Source organism: Berghia stephanieae, chromosome 10 (genome assembly GCF_034508935.2).
Source record: "Berghia stephanieae isolate SIO BIC M18660-M18661 chromosome 10, UCSD_Bste_1.3, whole genome shotgun sequence".
NCBI classification, from domain to species: Eukaryota; Metazoa; Mollusca; class Gastropoda; order Nudibranchia; family Aeolidiidae; genus Berghia; species Berghia stephanieae.
Genome location: NC_088369.1, coordinates 26,217,661 through 26,236,096, shown reverse-complemented (window position 1 = coordinate 26,236,096; position 18,436 = coordinate 26,217,661). Strand labels below are relative to the sequence as shown.

General features: G+C 34.7%; 1 protein-coding gene across 7 annotated transcripts in view; it reads left to right on the top strand.

The window, feature by feature from the left end:
- The window catches only part of LOC144980885 (diacylglycerol kinase delta-like), a 204,945-nt gene that overhangs the window by 186,422 nt on the left and 87 nt on the right, over positions 1 to 18,436 (top strand). For 5 of the 7 annotated variants that reach the window (XM_078928779.1, XM_078928782.1, XM_078928785.1 and 2 more), the window contains 12 exons: positions 507 to 617; positions 1,226 to 1,384; positions 1,989 to 2,034; positions 3,099 to 3,212; positions 4,553 to 4,687; positions 6,458 to 6,597; positions 7,005 to 7,116; positions 13,421 to 13,519; positions 14,157 to 14,267; positions 15,241 to 15,349; positions 15,858 to 15,997; positions 16,441 to 18,436. The exon at positions 16,441 to 18,436 is cut by the window's right edge and continues 87 nt beyond it. In XM_078928779.1, the coding sequence (XP_078784905.1) occupies positions 507 to 617; positions 1,226 to 1,384; positions 1,989 to 2,034; positions 3,099 to 3,212; positions 4,553 to 4,687; positions 6,458 to 6,597; positions 7,005 to 7,116; positions 13,421 to 13,519; positions 14,157 to 14,267; positions 15,241 to 15,349; positions 15,858 to 15,997; positions 16,441 to 16,539 (1,375 nt within the window). In that variant the 3' untranslated portion in view covers positions 16,540 to 18,436. Of the gene's footprint in view, positions 1 to 506; positions 618 to 1,225; positions 1,385 to 1,988; positions 2,035 to 3,098; positions 3,213 to 4,552; positions 4,688 to 6,457; positions 6,598 to 7,004; positions 7,117 to 8,916; positions 8,944 to 13,420; positions 13,520 to 14,156; positions 14,268 to 15,240; positions 15,350 to 15,857; positions 15,998 to 16,440 lie in introns of all 7 variants that reach the window. The other 2 variants (XM_078928778.1, XM_078928781.1) reach the window with 1 other exon arrangement.

Genomic DNA, 18,436 nt, shown 5'->3' with positions numbered 1-18,436 from the left:
AAGAGAGAAGCGTTTTTAATGCCAAAATAAAATAACTTTAAAAAAAAATTTAGTTTGGCATAGATGAGATTGAGTGTAGTTAGTTTTTAGAGTGAAGTATTATAACAACAGTGAAAACAACTGTAACGATAATGATAAAGCTACTACTACTACTACTACTACTACTACTACTACTACTACTACTACTACTACTACTACTACTACTACTACTACTCCTACTACTACTACTACTACTACTACTACTATACGAGTACTACTACTACTACTACTACTACTACTACTACTACTACTACTACTACTACTACTACTACTACTACTACTACTACTACTACTACTACTAATAATAATAATAATAATAATAATAATAATAATAATAATAATAATAATGATAAAAATGATAATAAATAAAAATGATAATAATAATAAGGCATTTATTCTGCCTGTGATAAACATGTGTCATATAAATCACACGATATTGACACATCACCCACCATCTGTGTCCCCAGAGAGTCATACCAGGAAAAGTGTGTCATGAATAACTACTTTGGGATTGGACTTGATGCCAAGGTCACGCTGGAGTTCCAGAACAAGAGAGAAGAACATCCTGAAAAATGCCGGTAGGTTGACAGTCCCTTTGATGTCAATTTTTGATCAGTGTCAGGCTATAAGTTTACAATGGCTACAACCTGACGCTTGAAAACGAGTTTTCAGCTAAACGTATGAAATAGGTAAAATTAATCCCTTTATCAGAGAGAGAGTGACTTTTGTATTTAAAAAAAAAAATTTTGTCTTTTTTTTTTTTTTTTGCTTTTTAAAAAAAAGTTCAAGATCACAACAGTGTCAAAACCAGATTGACACAGTGAGCCGGATTTCGATAATGTGCTTTAATTTTCTGATGGCTTAGAAGTCTAAATTGGGGTAGCTAACCAATAGCTTAGTTGGTGTTGCACTCACTACACGCACAAAGGGACTGAGTTCTGTCGAGATTTTTTTCTGGGCCCTCAGTCCACAGCAGTGATTTGGTAGCTGGGTCTGTTAGATCTGGTGGAAAGCACTTTGTGATAGAATAGTGTCCTATCCAAAGGGTAGCAAGCATTTGCTATTCTGTTTCATGCTATAGAGATTGGGATGAACTCCGGCTGCGTGAGGTTAATGGCTCTGAAGAACTACTTAACTTCAGACGTTTAATGGTATGAAATGTTAATTTTTTTTGTTTGTTTACCAGGAGTCGAACCAAGAACATGATGTGGTACGGAGTGCTTGGCAGCAAGGAAATGTTCCACAAGACCTTCAAGAACCTGGACCAACGAGTTTTACTTGAATGTGATGGTCAGAGAATCCCCCTGCCCAGACTGCAGGGAATCGTCATACTCAACATTCCAAGGTAAATTGCCTGGGTGCTGTATATGGAGCACATTTTAACAATAAATGACAGATATTGCTTAACATCAAGAACGTGTGCTATTTTTGATTTTTTTTTTTGTTTCCAGCAAAATTTCATCCAAATCAGCCACACATCGAGAGAATGATGCTGTTATTATTAGTATGATTAGTATGATTAATTTACAGAATATTATATATATATATATATATATATATATATATATATATGATATAGTATATATATAATTGTGGGGAGTTAGCTGAAACCATGTCGAGTGTTCGACAGTTTGGTTGGAGCAAATTATTTATTTATTATCATCTCGTTTTGTTACTTTCTCCAACAACGTTGTTTCATCCAAATCTTGGAATCATCAGGGAGTCCTGGTGTCTGGGAGGAATGTTGTGTTCTGTCAGTTACCATATATTATATATATATATATATATATATATATATATATATATATATATATATATATATATATATATATATATATATATTATATTGTGTAAATGAATTTAAATTAATCATACTCCTGTGTGTTTGTGTGAATTATTTTCATAACTCCTAACTATATCATACTTTTCTTGTTGGCATTCCATTTCAGCTACTGTGGTGGTGCCAATTTTTGGGGAGGGTCCAAGCAGGATGAGGTAAGTCTTATTATCTTGTGGATTTGCTATTGGTTATGTTTTCCACTTTTATGAAAATAGAAAAAAGAAAAGAAAAGAAATATTCTGTTCAATTGTTCATATCAAATATTTATTCATTGACGACCGACCTATGTATTGATGATATTCATTTTAGTAAGATATTCACCTGTTTGCCTGACAAATCAATTAGACCGACGCACAAAACTATGTCTAACCTTTAATGTTTATTTAAATAATCTGTTCAAGGGGTGTGGAAGTGAGATCTAATCACCTTACTTAGTGTTGGGGGTCTAAAAACAATTACAAAAGGGCAGAGTGACATCGACATTTTTTTCATTCTACACAAATTAATTTAAGCACATATAATAGAAAATAGATAAAATAAATTTCATTAATAGACCAAACCTTTCGTTTAGCTCTTTATTATTTCCCCATAAATTTTCTCTTTATTATTTTTTTTTTTAATTTGTTTTCCCTTCATTGGAAATTTGTTTTTATTTAAACTGAAGTTATATAAATTCAACTTAAAATCTAATTCTAAGCCTCCGGTTCACACCGACATGATCAAGATCTGAAAAGTTGTGTTTGAAACAGTGCCAGACAAATCGGAAAGAAATTATATGTAAATGTTGCTGCTTGAAGCTCGATGAAATAAATGACGTGAAATTGAATGTAAGCTTCAATTTCATATACAGAAACAGATAAAATGGATGTTTCGGATTTCCCCTTTTTCCTGATTTGTTGATAAAGGGGAAACCTGAAACGTCCATTTTATCTGTTTTTGTATATTAAATTGAAGCTTACATTCAATTTCACATTGTTATTTATTAAAGAAAATAATAAGAAAACAAACGCCCCCAAAAATCAGCCCTTATTTGGGGAAGTTTTTTCTCGTATTTTTCGTTCAGCTTTTTCTGGCACTGTTTCATAAACACCTTTTCAGATGTTTATCTCGCGTCAGTGCCTGATACCAAAAATGTTACTTCAACATAATATTGTATTAAGACAATGGGTCGTCGCATGTATATGAAAAAACTGTGTGTGTGGTTTTTCTTGTTGTCCAGAATTTTACAGCACCAAGTTTTGATGACCGAATCCTGGAGGTGGTGGCTGTGTTTGGGGGGATGCAGATTGCTATGTCTAGGGTCATTGATTTGCAGCATCATCGCATTGCACAGGTGAGTGGGCATTGAAATATAGGGGAAGATTTTTTCTTGTGTTTGTTCGTTTTTATTTTTTTTTATTCGGGGATGAGAGCGGTTAAGGGGTGGAGGGAGGGGGGGAGGGGCATGGTGAGAGGAAGAAGTGGAGGAGGGGGTCTCTATTTACTTGAAAAATGCATGTTATGTTTTTGTTATTTTTGTTCTATTTTAAAAAAAAATCAAATTGTCTCATCAGCATCATGATTAATACCATCACCGTCATCATTTTCATCATCATCATTGTCATTGTCATCATTACGATCATGGTAATGACAACATCATGTTAGCTATCATCTTAAGTTTGTTATCACTAATCTTATCATTCACTCCTTTTATTCTGTGTTTATATCATTTTCGATCCTGTTTTGTATTTCTTAAATTCATTTTTTTATCATGTGATTGAATACTTCGAAAATTGTACTGTGTAAATTCTTAAAATGACCTTTAAAAAATTGAAAAATATGACCTGCTATCGCGATCATGACCTTTAATAATAGAAAAATGACCTTATTAATGATCTTTAAAAATTGAATAATATGACATATCATGCCAATCTATCATTATGTTAAAGTGGACAAGGTGCTGGAAATTGAATAGTCAAAATGATTAGTGGGTTTTTTAAAACTTTAGAAACAAAACACATTTTCCAGATAATGAAGGTATTGATTTAATCACTAATTTTGTATGACCTTTTATGAAATTATTTGTAGGTCTTACGGCCTTTAAAAACCATATATGTAATGGAAATTCAGTTTACATAATGAAATAATTAGTATCTCATTCAATTAGATAAATGTGTAATATATAGTCATAAAGCTAAAATATTGTAAGATATCTGATATCACATTTCAACAATCCAATACAACAAAATAATGGGAACATACATTTTTCTGTTGATATTTAGTTTGATAAGTTGAGGTTAAAAATGTTTCACCTTGTTATATCTAATAGTGATTGGAGATGGTTATCCAATCACAAGAAAGCAGACCTGCCAACCACCACCAAAAATGTGTCAAATACGACATTTTGGCTCCAATTTCAGAACTTCATGAGCCGTTTTAAGTCATTAAAATTTATTAAAAAGCACATAATTTTAAGGATTTTTGAGTGTTATGCAAAATCATTATTAGGTTAAATTGTTGATCTATAAAGTTAACTATAACGACTAGCAACTGCTGTTTTTTTTTTTTAACTCTTAAAAATTATGATTTTTTAAAAATGTTCAAGTAGACCAGTCTGCTGATAAAGGGATGTGTAATAATCCGATTGATATATTCATTGCCAAAAAAAAACAAATTATCTCCTCCTTGTTTCAGTGTCGATCCGTCAAAGTAACCATTTTAGGGGACGAAGGCGTGCCAGTACAGGTGGATGGGGAGGCCTGGATTCAGCCGCCTGGATACGTACGGATTGTCCACAAAAATAGAGCACAGATGCTTATAAGGGACAGGGTGAGTGGGCATTGCTTTACAGATCCAAGGGTTTTTTTAAAATGTTTTTTTTTTTGTTTTTTTTGTTTTTTGCTTTTTTTTTTTTGTTTTTTAAATTTCTTTTCTTTTAAAAAAAATTAATTTCTTAATTTAATTTATTATTTATTTATTTTTTTTTGTTTTAATTTTTTTTTTTTTTAGATGGTAAAATATTAATTTATATTTTGAATTTTACAGAGAGATCTCTGGTAGCTGTTTGTGAAGTTAATAGATACTGTTTTTAAATCATAAATGATAATAAATGAAACTTGACATTCATCAACTTGTGATGGGTTTATCAGACAGTCTCAGAACTTATCATTTTGTCATTGGAGGTCAATCTAACTCTAAATCGACAGCATTGACATATTGTACTATTTTCACAAAGTCGCATCGCAGTAATGCAAGCCCGCTCAGTGGTGTGTTGTTCACTTGTTCTGTTAATGAATTTAAAAGTCTATAATTATCTGTTATTATATTTAGACAATTTTTTTTTTAACATAAAAATGGGAGCATTTATACAGCACAATATCCACTAAACCTGCTCAAAGGGCTTTACAATGAATTATTATTTTATTATTTTTTTGAAAAGTTGTCCTTCAGAGCCACTAGGCCCATGGAGCTGGAGTTCATCCCAGTTTCTATAGTGTGAAACAGACAATAGCAATTGCTTGCTACCCTATGGATAGGATGCTAGTCTATTGCAAAGTACTTTCCACCAGATCTAGCAGGCCCAGCTACCCAATCACCCCTGGATGGACAGGAGGGTCAGAAAAAAATCTGATTGCACCCGGGATTGACCTCGGTACCCTTGCAACGCTGCCAACTGTACACCCAAAACAGCATGCTTGTATGCTTTTTTCACCTTTGTAAGAGTGTATGCTTTTTCTGTCTTGTTGTACGTTTTTTGGGGGTTTTTTTCATGAGAATTAAATCTTAACATTTTAATGAATAGTTGTTTTAATTCTGTTTCTCATAAGGTTTCTAAGCATTCTACACGCTTCCTGCAATAATATATGTTTTTTATGATCAACCCTTGTTTGATAGATTTAAGGGGTTATATTTTCATTGCTTCATAATTTCATTTTTATTTGTCCTTATCTTATAATATGATGTAACAAGATGTTATGTGACTTGTGGTGATTATGTAGATAGTTGAATGAATGAACTTGTGTGATACCAAAAAACTATTGTGAAGCACCTCTGAATCAAATAATAATAATAATAATAATAATAATAATAATAATAATAATAATAATAATAATAATATCACATCTTACATCGAGAAGATAACATTCCAGCCCAAACTGCTATGACAGAATATTTCCGTCATGGCAACAAATATGTACGGTGACCTCCCTACATATCAGAAATTTCTGGATTCAGATGAGGTCGAATTAATCCCTGAAGAACTAAGAAATACTGCAGTGCCCTCCGTACTAAAGTCACAACAAGATCTTGACAGCCTCAAAACTCTGGCCCAGGACCGTGACCAATGGAAACAATTAACAACAGGGATGGAGAGAGCAGCTATACTTATCGACCATGACTGAATCACACAATTCTCAGCAAGCGTCATTCGGACTGGACTTCGAAGCTTACTACTTTTTACTTTACTATATAATAGGATGTCCCATGAATTTTCTCGTCTCTCTTTCTTATCTTTCTCATCAATGATCACGAGAACTCCGCCCTTTTCTATATTATTATCTATACCCTCTCCACTTCCTCCACCCCCTCGCCATTTCCCAGACATTTGAGAGTGTCCTCAAGTCCTGGTCAGAGAAGCAGAAGCTGGACAGACCCGCCAGTCCTCAGTTGTTGGCCCTGACAGAGGAAGAAATGCAGACACTCATTAACTTCATAGAGGCCACGTCTTCAGTGCTTAGGAGGTAGTGGAGAAATTACACATCTTATCTTGTCAGAGGGGGGGGGGGGGGGGGAATATGCCTAGTCAATAAATTTAATAATTTTTTATTTTTTTTATCTACATATTTATCCATCCACCCACCTATCTATCTATCTATCTATCTATCTATCTACTATCTGTCTGTCTGTCTGTCCGCCTTTCTTTCTATCGTTATTTTTATATTAAGTAGTTAGTCAATTAATTAATTAATTTAGTTATTTATTTATTTAATGCATTTATTTTTATTGATGTTTCTTCTTTGGTTCAATTTTTTTTTTTTTTTTTAAATTTGTACTCTTTATTACTTTTTTTTTTGTAAAAGGTATTTATGAGGATTTCAATAATAAAACAATAGAAATTTCTATATTATTTATTAATTTTTGTCCCCAGTATCACAGTGGCTAGTAAAGCACACTCAGCCATTGAACAAGACCTCCTTCCCATCGTCCAACGGGTCTCAGAGTGTGTTGATCGTCTGCATCCTGTCAGCAAACTGGCAGAGGTGAGGAACACACAACACTTGTACCCCTCCCCTGCCCTGCCCCCCCCCCCCTTCTCTCTCTCTCTCTTCTCTCTCTCTCTCTCTCTCTCTCTCTCTCTCTCTCTTCTCTCTCTCTCTCTCTCTCTCTCTCTCTCTCTCTCTCCTTCTCTCTCTCTCTCTCTCTCTCTCTCTCTCTCTCTCTCTCTCTCTCTCTCTCTCTCTCTCTCTCTCTCTCTCTCTCTCTCTCTCTCTCTCTCTCTCTCTCTGCTCTCTCTCTCTCTCTTCTCCCTCCTTCTCTCTCTCTCTCTCTCTCTTCTCTTCTCTCTCTCTCTCTCTCTCTCTCTCTCTCTCTCTCTCTCTCTCTCTCTCCTCTCTCTCTCTCTTCTCTTCTCTCTCTCTCTCTCTCTCTCTCTCTCTCTCTCTCTCTCTCTCTCTCTCTCTCTCTCTTCTCTCTCTCTCTCTCTCCTCTCTCTCCTCTCTCTCTCTCTCTCTCTCTCTCTCTCTCTCTCTTCTCCCTCTCCCTCTCCCCCCCCCCCCCCCCCCCTTCCCCACCCTTTGTATATCAGAAATAAATGCACATATTGAAAACCAGGAGATGGATATGAGGCTGTACCAAAGGTTGGCCACAAAAATGATTCAGTAGAAAGTTATTTGGAAAAAAATAAGGAAAATAATTTGCTTTCATCAGTTTCTCTGGGTTAAATAATGAAAATAAAAATAAAAAACAACCAAAAACTGATAATCCACCATCAAAATTAGAAGTTATGGCTTTTTAAAGTGTCGAAAAAGTGTGGACAAAGTTGAATATCTGTCAAATTTCTGTAAAAACAGTTAGAAACTATGTCTGCTATTCTATTGGAGCGAGATCGCCAGTTTCTGGGGTTTTTTACATTTATTCAACTGATAGAAAATATACAGTTCTTAAATTTTCTTAATTTTTTTGAATAACTTATTGGAGCCTTTTTGTTGTTAGCGTCACAAAGATGACCTTTTGGCATAGTCTTATAAGCCTGATGTTAAATAATTTTATTCTAAATTAAAGCATTGTATTTTTTATTAAAGTGAGAGAAAATGAATTCATTGAGTTTGGAAAAATCATTGTATAGCTTACCCGTCATAAATATATCTCTCATTTATGACCAGGTCCTGATAGCTCAGTGGTTAAAGCACTCACCTCCTTCCTTCAGAGCCATGAGACCTATGGAGCCAGAGTTTATACCAGTTTCTATGGCATGAAATGGACAATAGCAATTGCTTGCTGCCCTTGGGATAGGATGCTAGTCTATATATCGCAAAGTACTTTCCACCAGATTTAACTGACCCAGCAACCCAATTACAGCTGGGTGGACAGGAGAGTCAGAAAAAATAAATTTCTCGACTTCACCAGGAATCGATCTCAGACCCTTTACATGTGAAGGCAGTGCTCTATCAAGACGCCCAAAGCACTCGCCTTAGTGCTGTCAAAATTTTTCTTGACCACCCCTCACTCCATAATCCCTGTCCATCCTATACACCCGGCAGTGATTGGGTTACTGTGTCTGATGAACAACACTTTGTTATGAAAAAAAGAGTAGCAAGCAAAGTGTACTTATTTATTTGCAAGTATTTATGGAGGGAAGGTTTGGGTCCTTGACACCACTCAGTCACAGAGATTTCGAAAAGTGGACATCCTTGGTCTTTATCCGGTACACTTCAGATGTTTTTGGATTATTTTTTTTTTTTTTAATATTTTTTTACCATAGTTCTCCGAGTCTAAATTTGTTTCCTTTCTTTCCCCCCTCTTTCTTATTCTGTACGGACTTCACCTGTACACACCTACAGGCAGACTCATCTGATAGTGATTATCAGGTACACTTTGACACTTTATTTTCTGCTGCTGCTGATGTTGTGGTTGTTGTTGATGTCAATTTTTAACGTTGACAGTCGTTCGATAGTCATTGTCATCACCTCTTGTGTTGGTGTTGTTGTTTATTTATTTATTTATTTATTTATTTATTTACTCATTTTATTATGAATGCAGCCCAAACCCACTTGATTGGGAAATGGTTAACCTTGATCAGTGGTGCCAAACCTTACGTTAAAAATGCATATTCTTGCGCATTCTTGTTCATTGTAAGCATTTTGCTGAGGAGGATTGGATTGTACATATTATATAATTTTTATTATTAAAGCATTTTTAACTATCATAAACTCTTTTAGTGTACTTAAACACTTCAATCTGTTTCTTGACCCGAAAGTTTATATAGGGAGTTGAATAGTTCAATATAACATTATATGGGTGGGTTGTATCAGATTTATAAGTGGATTCTTGAAATAGATACTATTTATATTTTCTTTAAAGAGTAAGTTTATTCATTAATTTAATTATCAATTATAATATTGCTAGTATGGTCTAATTACCATCATTAGATGTAGTGCTAATTATCGTTTTTGTAGTATGGTACACATTAAAAAAATAATGTTACTATTTTTTGGCTCTCCATTGTACACATTTACGTGGGCCAGGGTTGGCAGCACTACTTGATGATGATCAGTTTTCAAATGTGACCAGTTGTATCAAATCATGATCACACAGCTTGAATGGACTCCCTTACATGACTGATGGAAAGAACAATGACTAACTCTTATGTTCAAAATTACAAATAAAATGACGGCCGTCTTCACAGAATAGCTAGGCATTCAACGAAATGCATGCATTCAAAGAAAAATCCACTCAAAAACACTAAAACACCAATTTACAAACTCAAACATCTTCAAACATTCATTCGCAACCCGCACTATCAAAGACTGGAACGCTCTTCCCAAATCATGTTTAAACACAACAGATTTAGAAACATTCAAACGAAGATTATTAAAATTCTTCAGCTTAATGGCTGTCACATTCAACAACTCTCTCTGCCCTCCCATACAAATACTTATAATTGAGTCGACCTCGAGTAGCTTAAAATTTTCCTTTAATTTATTTTCCTTTGTTTTCTCTGATCACCCCGACTGGTTGGTTTATAATTGATACTAAAACAAATCTGTAAATTATTCCAGGACACCAATTTGAAAATCGTGATAGGCGCAAACAAAAAAAACTTGTTGACTTCCACAACGTCACATTCAACATAAAATCCAATCCATTTAAACCATTCAGAAAACCAAATAACATCATAAGCTACATTAATAAAACAGCAACTACCATCGTTTTGTCATTGAAAATGTACCAAAAAATGTAATCCATCATGCGAGCAAACTTTCGAAAAATAGAGAGATATTCAAAGTTGCTGCTGCTCCTTACAAAGAAATACTCGCAAAAAGTGGATACAATACATCACTCGAATATGCAGCCACCATTAGCTTGATATATGTTACAGTGAGTTGGATGGTGAAAAGGTTTGAACTGAAATATTGCTGAGTTTAGTTAGCAGGTCAATTTTGATCAAAAATGAGTTCTTGTCATAAATGATTAAATCAACCCTTTTTGTACATCTTCGGGAAATATCAAAGCTTAATTTCACTTCTAAATATTTTTTACAGCTAGTCAAGTTGAAAAAGTATGAAATTTGAGAAGAGTTGCTTGATACCATTCCCATACATCTGACCATAACTTCATGAAAAATCACCCGATTTACTTCAAATAAAGATTAAAATGCTCTGGAGAGCATATACTTTCAGAGAGAAAAAAATGCAAATCCAAAATTTTCACCTTCCAACTGAGTGTGTCATGCACTGACACATATTATGTCAATATGTCACAGGCAACATTTTTTTTTCTGTTACACCTTGCCCCTGTTTTCATTATTAATTGTTGTCATGAATGTATTGAGATCGTGGGATTGTTTGATATTAGTTGTATTTTTTTAAACTTATTTTTTATTTTTTTTGCCCCTTGACGTTGCATGAACTGATGATTTGTTTACCCAGACTGTTAACTTTTATTCCATCCCTCTCAATGTTTACAATGGTTGTGTCTTGATTAACAGTGACATTGTATGTACTTTGTACACCTGGTTTTGGATTTCAGATGCATTGTTATTGTTATTATTTATTGATTTTTAACTTTTTTTTTGAGAAGGATTAAAGTAAAAATGTTACCCATAGCCTCAAGCCAGTAGTATGTCGGAGTGAACCAAAACTCAATAAATAAATAAATAAATATATAAATAAATAAATAAATATTAAAACTCCCTTTATTCATCCCTTAGGGGAAATTTGTCTTAAGGGTCTATTCCAAAGCAAGACTGGAATAACCCAGGCGTCAGCCACAGTGCAGCGCCACACTGCAAACTGAGCTAGGGCAAGCTGTCTTCCTCAAGGCCACACAGCGCAGCGTGTATTCGAACTCAGTACTTTTTGAGTACAAAGCAAAAACCATACCTCTGAGCCATGCTGATATGATTTCAATGTTGTTCATCCATTTTGATGTAACTCTTCTGACTCACTGTTGTCTTCGGTGTTTTAGCCTTGGCTTCATTTTCTGTGAAGTGAAAAAAAAATTTGAAATGTAAACTTTTGATATCTAACAAATCACCTTTTCAGCAAATTTTTTTTTTTATTAAGATATGCTCTACGTACACAAATGCAGTAGGTTACTTTTACAATCAGTTTTTATTCCATTTCTGACTTCCACTACAGTGTTTGTTTGTAATTTTACAAAAAAAAATAATTTTCGATTTCATTGGATTACCTCCCATATTGGGCAGGGAGGTACATACTATGTCTGCTATCCCCCTATGTTTGTTTTCAGTTTTTATCTTGCAATGAGATTACTTGGTTTTGTCCTGACCCTGACCGGATACCCTGACTGGGAGAGAAACAGTCAAATGTATAGTTAGTTTTGGGAGATGATATTTTTTTCCTTGTAAATCATCTCTCTGTTATGCACTGTTTTATGTTTTGTTTATGTATTATATATGATTTGCAAACATTTGAGTGTATTCCTCTTAGTGGGGACCTGTGCTTGTGTCTGGATGAAACTTTTAGGTGATCTCAAACTTGGAATCTACATCTGTTCCCTATTTGAACAAATTCCCCTTTGTCTGCCCTATTCTTGGATGCTTTAATTGTAATTCTAGACCTTTTTACTATCCTATTTTCTTCCTTTTTACTGGCACTGATATGACCTTAATGTGTTGCAAGCGCCGTAAAACCCTTAAAAACAAAAACAAAACATGATTGGATTAAAACTGATTTTACATGCTACCAGTCCCCACTCTTTCTGTTTAAAAAAAGTAAAAGATCAATTTTTTTTGTTACTTTTTTTTTTCCTGACTCATTGTGTTAAGTTGTTTTTTGTTTTGTTTAAATCAATGACGTCATGTGACCTGTTGCCTCAATATGGTATTAACTCAGGATAAACTGAATAATGATAATTTAATTAACAGTCAAAATTTTGAAGTTTGTATTAAATTGATCTATTTATTGAGAGGAGTGAATAGAGCTCTCTAAGCAGTAAAACTAATAGTAATGATGATACAATACAAATGACAAAAAGACAACAACAAAAAATTAAACCCTTGAGCTTTTTTATATAGCACAATATCCACTACACATGCTCAAAGCGCTTTACAAAACAAAAAAATATTCATGTGATTACGACCATCTTGACTATAAATGTGACCTATGGTGTCAAAATGGTATGTTTTCGGAATAAACAAGATTAACAAAATTGAGATTAACCTAAAGATAATCAGAATTAGAAAAGCAAAGCTTCCTGATTTGTAAGAAACAAAATTGACTCTCCTCAATTAAGCTTTTTTTTCCTACTCAAACATGATATTGTGCGGCTCTGTGGTCTTGTGGTGTGACACTCGCTTTCGGATCGGAAGGTCCTGGGTTCAAGCCTCACTCTGTGCATAGTTGAGTCCTTGGAAAATGCTCTTTAGTCACATTTTCTCACCTGGCCGTTAACAGCGCTGTCTCTGAAAAAAATTGTAATATTGCCTAACAGGCATCATGTCACATTCTACATGTCACGTGTTGCTGTTGGTCAGGTACTCCTTGTAAAGCGCTTTAGTGGATATTGCTCTATACCAAAGCTCAATTTTTTTGTTTGTTTTGTTTTGTTTTTTTTAATGTTAAACTCTAAGTTGAATTATAAATATGAGGTTCATTCTAACATAATACCCACTTGAGTATATTGGTCACAAATTCAAGTTTCAGCATCTACCATGTTTAGTTGGTTCTGATTTCTTTTTTTAGATGTTTTTATAAAGCTTTTACTCACCCTTTGTCAAGAAGAGGAACTAATGCGAGTTCCTCCATTTAAAAAAAAAAAATGTTTCCCCCTTTATAAACTCTTTCTTATTTGCCATCTGCATCTTCCTCTCTCTCCCCCCAGCCCATACTGAAAGGCCATGTAGAGGAGCTGGTGCAGACGGTTCGAATCCTGTACCACGAGGCGAGCTACTTTCTGACAGAAAAGGCTACGAATGTCGTTGTGAGTATCTGTAAAATTTTTAGATGTGAACAGTTGTTTAGTAAAAATACCATTTGATGAGAGTCAAAAATACATCTCCATAGCTTCAATGTAATTCGCCAGACATGCTATTGCTATTAGTATTATCATCATCATCATCATCGTCATCATCATCATCATCATCATCATCATCATCGTCATCATCATCATCATCGTCATCATCATCATCATCATCATCGTCATCATCATCATCATCGTCATCATCATCATCATCATCATCATCATCATCATCATCATCATCATCATCATCATCATTATTATTAGTATTATTATTATTATTATTATTATTATTATTATTATTATTATTATTATTATTATTATTATTATTATTGTTATTATTATTATTATTATTGTTATTATTATTATTATTATTATTATTATTATTATTATTATTATTATTATTATTATTATTATCATTATCATTATCATTATTATTATTATTATTATTATTATTATTATTATTATTATTATTATTATTATCATTATTTTATTATTATTCATACTATTATGATAATGTGATATGACATTGAAAGCACATTTCCATTTATTGCCTGCTGTTATTGTTTGTTTCTTTCTTGTACTCCCTATCCTGTATTAGTTGAGTGAAAGTATGGAAGATCGTCTGACGTCATCTTTGATATCCGTGCAGCATGAGCTGAAGAGGGTTCTGGAGATTTTGGGGCCAATACATTTGGAACCGATGGAAGAGGTAAGATCAGATTAAAAACTTTCTGTTTTTCCTTTTCACAATCCCAATCGAAAAACAGATGGAAAAAGTAAGAATAGATAAATAATTTTTGATGAGAAATATATGGTATGGAGAAGTGCCAGATGCAAACAGTGAATAAAAATATCACAGTGTCAGAGAGCCAGAAAAAAAAATCTGGGAGCCAATTGACACGGCACCCTTCGCCTGGATAGAGAGAGAGAGAGAGAGAGGGAGAGAGAGAGAGAGAGAGAGAGTGAGAGAGAGAGAGAGAGATCAGCAAGTCGTCATACTGAGCCATCCAGCCATATTGAAATATGGCTTTTGGTCATCTGGTCCTCATAGGAACTCAATGCATTAATTGATTACAGCCGTAGATTACCAATATCCCCGAAGCACGTTGGTAATTAATAGAAATAAATAAGCGAAATACAAAACCCTCGGAGTGAGTATGGTATTGGTAGTCAATGGCAGGTTGCATTTTACCGATATGTTTAATATGGTCAGTGAGTTAAACCTATATAAACGACCAACCATGCTCCTATCTTATTGTACTAATAGTAATAATATAATATATTATAGCGCCAATCCCTGTTGCCCCATCTCTAGGCGCACATTGACAGGAGGGGAAATAATACATGCTACATAGAACAATTCCACTTCTCAGATATTATGGACTATTTATATACACACAGTCTCTCCTAACATTAAGTCAAAGAAGAATTCATCAGGTGTATTTTAAGACACTTTTTGAATGTCATCTTAAACGAAAATACACTATTTCTATCATCTAATGGCAGTGAATTCCACACATTTGGGGCGGTATGATGGAGATTAAAGCATTTAATTTTACAAAATCATAGTCAGACACCTGCTTTTTATTCTGATTTTATTAGACAATTTGAATTGTTTAATCGCGTTTTCAATGTATTATTCAACCTCACCACCACCATCACCATCACCCTTCTCTCCTCAGATAAACTTGATAGAGCATCAGAAGAGAAAGCAGGGAAAGATATTTAAGCAAATGTACAGCAAGTTGAAGGGCCGGGCCAAAGAGAAAGGTCGTGGAAATCGGCCACCTGGTGAGTACCTGACAAGAGATTCTGGCCAACTCTGGAAAAATCATGTATTTATAATATGAGCCAGAAAATTCATTCCACAAATATCAACCAATTTAAATTACCGTCATTTTGGGAAAAACTCTCAAACCTGGGAGATTAGGAAATTTTGTTATTTTATTTTTTTAAGGAATGTTTTTAATGAGGGTTGTTTTTTTCGGAGGTGGGTGGTGGGGGGGGGGGGGGGGTTGGGTTTTATTTGTTTACTCACCTGCCTTTATGTTCTTGGTTTGGACTGCTAATTGGGTGAGAAGTTCTCACTAAATTATCTCTAACATATTAATGTTACACACAATTTTGTGTCACAGTACGACTGATATGGCTGTCATAACTGGTGAGTGTTTATCTTAAATACATACCATAGATGTGTTCTAAAAATCCAAACAACGTGTTATGTTGTTGCATTCGTGATTTTAACATTTTTTTTCTGACCTCTCAATTTTAATCTTTTAAAAAATTTTCTCTCTCACAGCCTTTGAGATTCGGTCGTGGACTCTAGAGGAAGTGGGCCAATGGCTGGAGAGCTTGTCTCTGACGCAGTACAAGGAAAGCTTTAAAACCCATGAGATTAGAGGGGCTGAACTACTTAACTTGGAGAGGAGAGACCTCAAGGTGAGTGAAAAGTAACGCATTTAATTTTACAAAATCACAGCCAGACCTGCTTTTTTTATTCTGATTTAATCGGACAATTCCACTTGTTGAATGGGGGAGAAGAGGGAATGGAGGGGGGGGGGGGGGTTTCAATTTACATTTTTTTTTCCCAATTTGGATTTTTTGTTTTTATTTGTTTGTTTATTTATTTTTATTTTAAGTTCAATAGAGAAAAAAAAATATGATCTGCGCAAAATTATAGTCTAAATTTGTTTTGGTTTTTAAACATTTTTTTGATATAAATGCAAAAATAAATTGAGTAGTAGCCAGCCAGATATTTACACCTGGGATAACATTTGGAACTTTGATTGTTTTTAATTTTTATTTCACTGACCAATTTAATTGTTGTTGTCTTGTCATGAATCTTTTGAGACCTTCATGCAAATTCCTTTCAATTTTCACAGGACCTGGGTGTCACTAAGATTGGTCACCTGAAGAGATTGCAGCATGCCATCAAGGAACTCCAGCACAGAGAGGCAGCTTACGATAGACCTCTGTCATGACACTAAAGCATCACTTTGTAACACGATTTCACCCTGCACAGGCCTGTTTCTATGTAAGGTCTAACTCTACACTACATCATGGTCGTTGTGTTTGAACACAGCTTCTTCCTCCATTCAATATCCCTGGAAAAAGAGCATCTTGTGAAGTCTGATGTCTGGCATAACTCTACACTATCAATATTGTGTTTCACCACGGCTTATTTCTCAATTCAACATCCCTGGACAGAGCGCATCACATGATGTTTGACATAACTTTACACTATAATCATTGTGTTTAAGCACAGCTTCTTTCTCCATTCAACATCCCTGGACAGATAGCAGCTCTTGATGTCCGGTATAACTCTACCTTATCATCATTGTGTTTTAGCAAAGCTTCTTTCTCCTTTCAATATCCCTGGAAAAAGAGTATCTCATGAAGTCTGATGTCCGTCATAACTCTACACTATCACCACGGCTTCTTTCTCTATTCAAGATCACAGGACAGAGAGCATCTCGCAATGTCTGGTATTACTATACACTATCTTCATTGTGTTTCAGCATGGATGCTTTCTCCTTTCAAGATCACAGAACAGAGAGCATCTCACAATGCCTGGCATTACTCTACACTATTGTCATCGTGTTTAACCACGACTTCTTTCTCCATTCAATATCGCTGGACAGTGAGCGAGTATTCGTAACCGGGCATAACTCTACAATATCATCACAGCTTTTTTCTCCATTCAAGATCCCTGGACACAGAGCCTTGCATAGCTTTGTAAATCGGCCATTTTTCAATGAAATCCAAGCATATAAATTATGTGACCAGTCGTCTCCAAACGTTTTATGCCAGTGTGAATCGAATTGATGCTAATGTTGCTGCTTGAAACTCGAGGAAATTAATAACAATTGTCAGATGGAATGGAAGCTTCAATTTAATTGATGGAGACAGATAATGTGGACATTTCGGGTTTTCCCTTTGTCAACAAAACATGAAGAATGAAACACTAAACACCAATGTCTTTAGTGTTTTATTCATCATGTTTTGTTGACAAAGGGGAAAACCCAATTCATTCACATAATATTATATCTGTCTTCATGAAGTAAAATGGTGAACCTTTTTTTATCATTTGACAATTGTTATAGATTAAGTTGTTATAAGATTAAGGTCAAGATGAATTCCTTCATTGAGGAGAGAGAGAAGAGAGCTTTGATTTTATAATTTCAAATAACTTTGAGCATTTTGACTGTAACCTCAATTTTGTTCATTTAGGTCAGGCCAGATTGGTGGAATGAGTCACATATTATTTGGGTCAAATTTCCCCAAATTCCTGATTTCCAACCCAATTTCCCCAAATTCCTGATTTCCAACCTAATTTCCCCAAATCCCTGATTTCCAACCTAATGTCCCCAAATTCCTGATTTCCAACCCACTTTCCCCAAATTCGTGATGTCTAACCTACCGCCTTGTTCTGGTGGACGAGATGATACAAATTGAATTTGTACTTTTAAAATATCATACTGGCATACCTGCCAACCCTTCCACTTTCGGCGGAATCATTCCTATTTCACTCTTCCTTTTCCGCAATCCCGGCATTGTCTGTAAAATTCCAATTTTCAAAAATTAATGATGATGATGGTAAGAAGGAAGACATGGAAAGGAGGAGCAGTGGGTGGGGGGGGGGGGTAAAAAAGTGAATTTCTTAAAATGATTTCCCAAAGGGAGCTAAGTAAGGAAAAGAATTGCACTTCTTTCCATCTTCCCAGCTGTGCCGGAATACTGTCTTTATGTGTTTGGTGGCAAAGTTGGTCGTCATTTTGATACAGAATTATCCATTGTTAAGAAATTCCTATTTTTTGTCTCTTATTTTCTGACCTTCTGATTCCACTTTTGGAATATGAAGGGTTGGCAGGTCTGTAC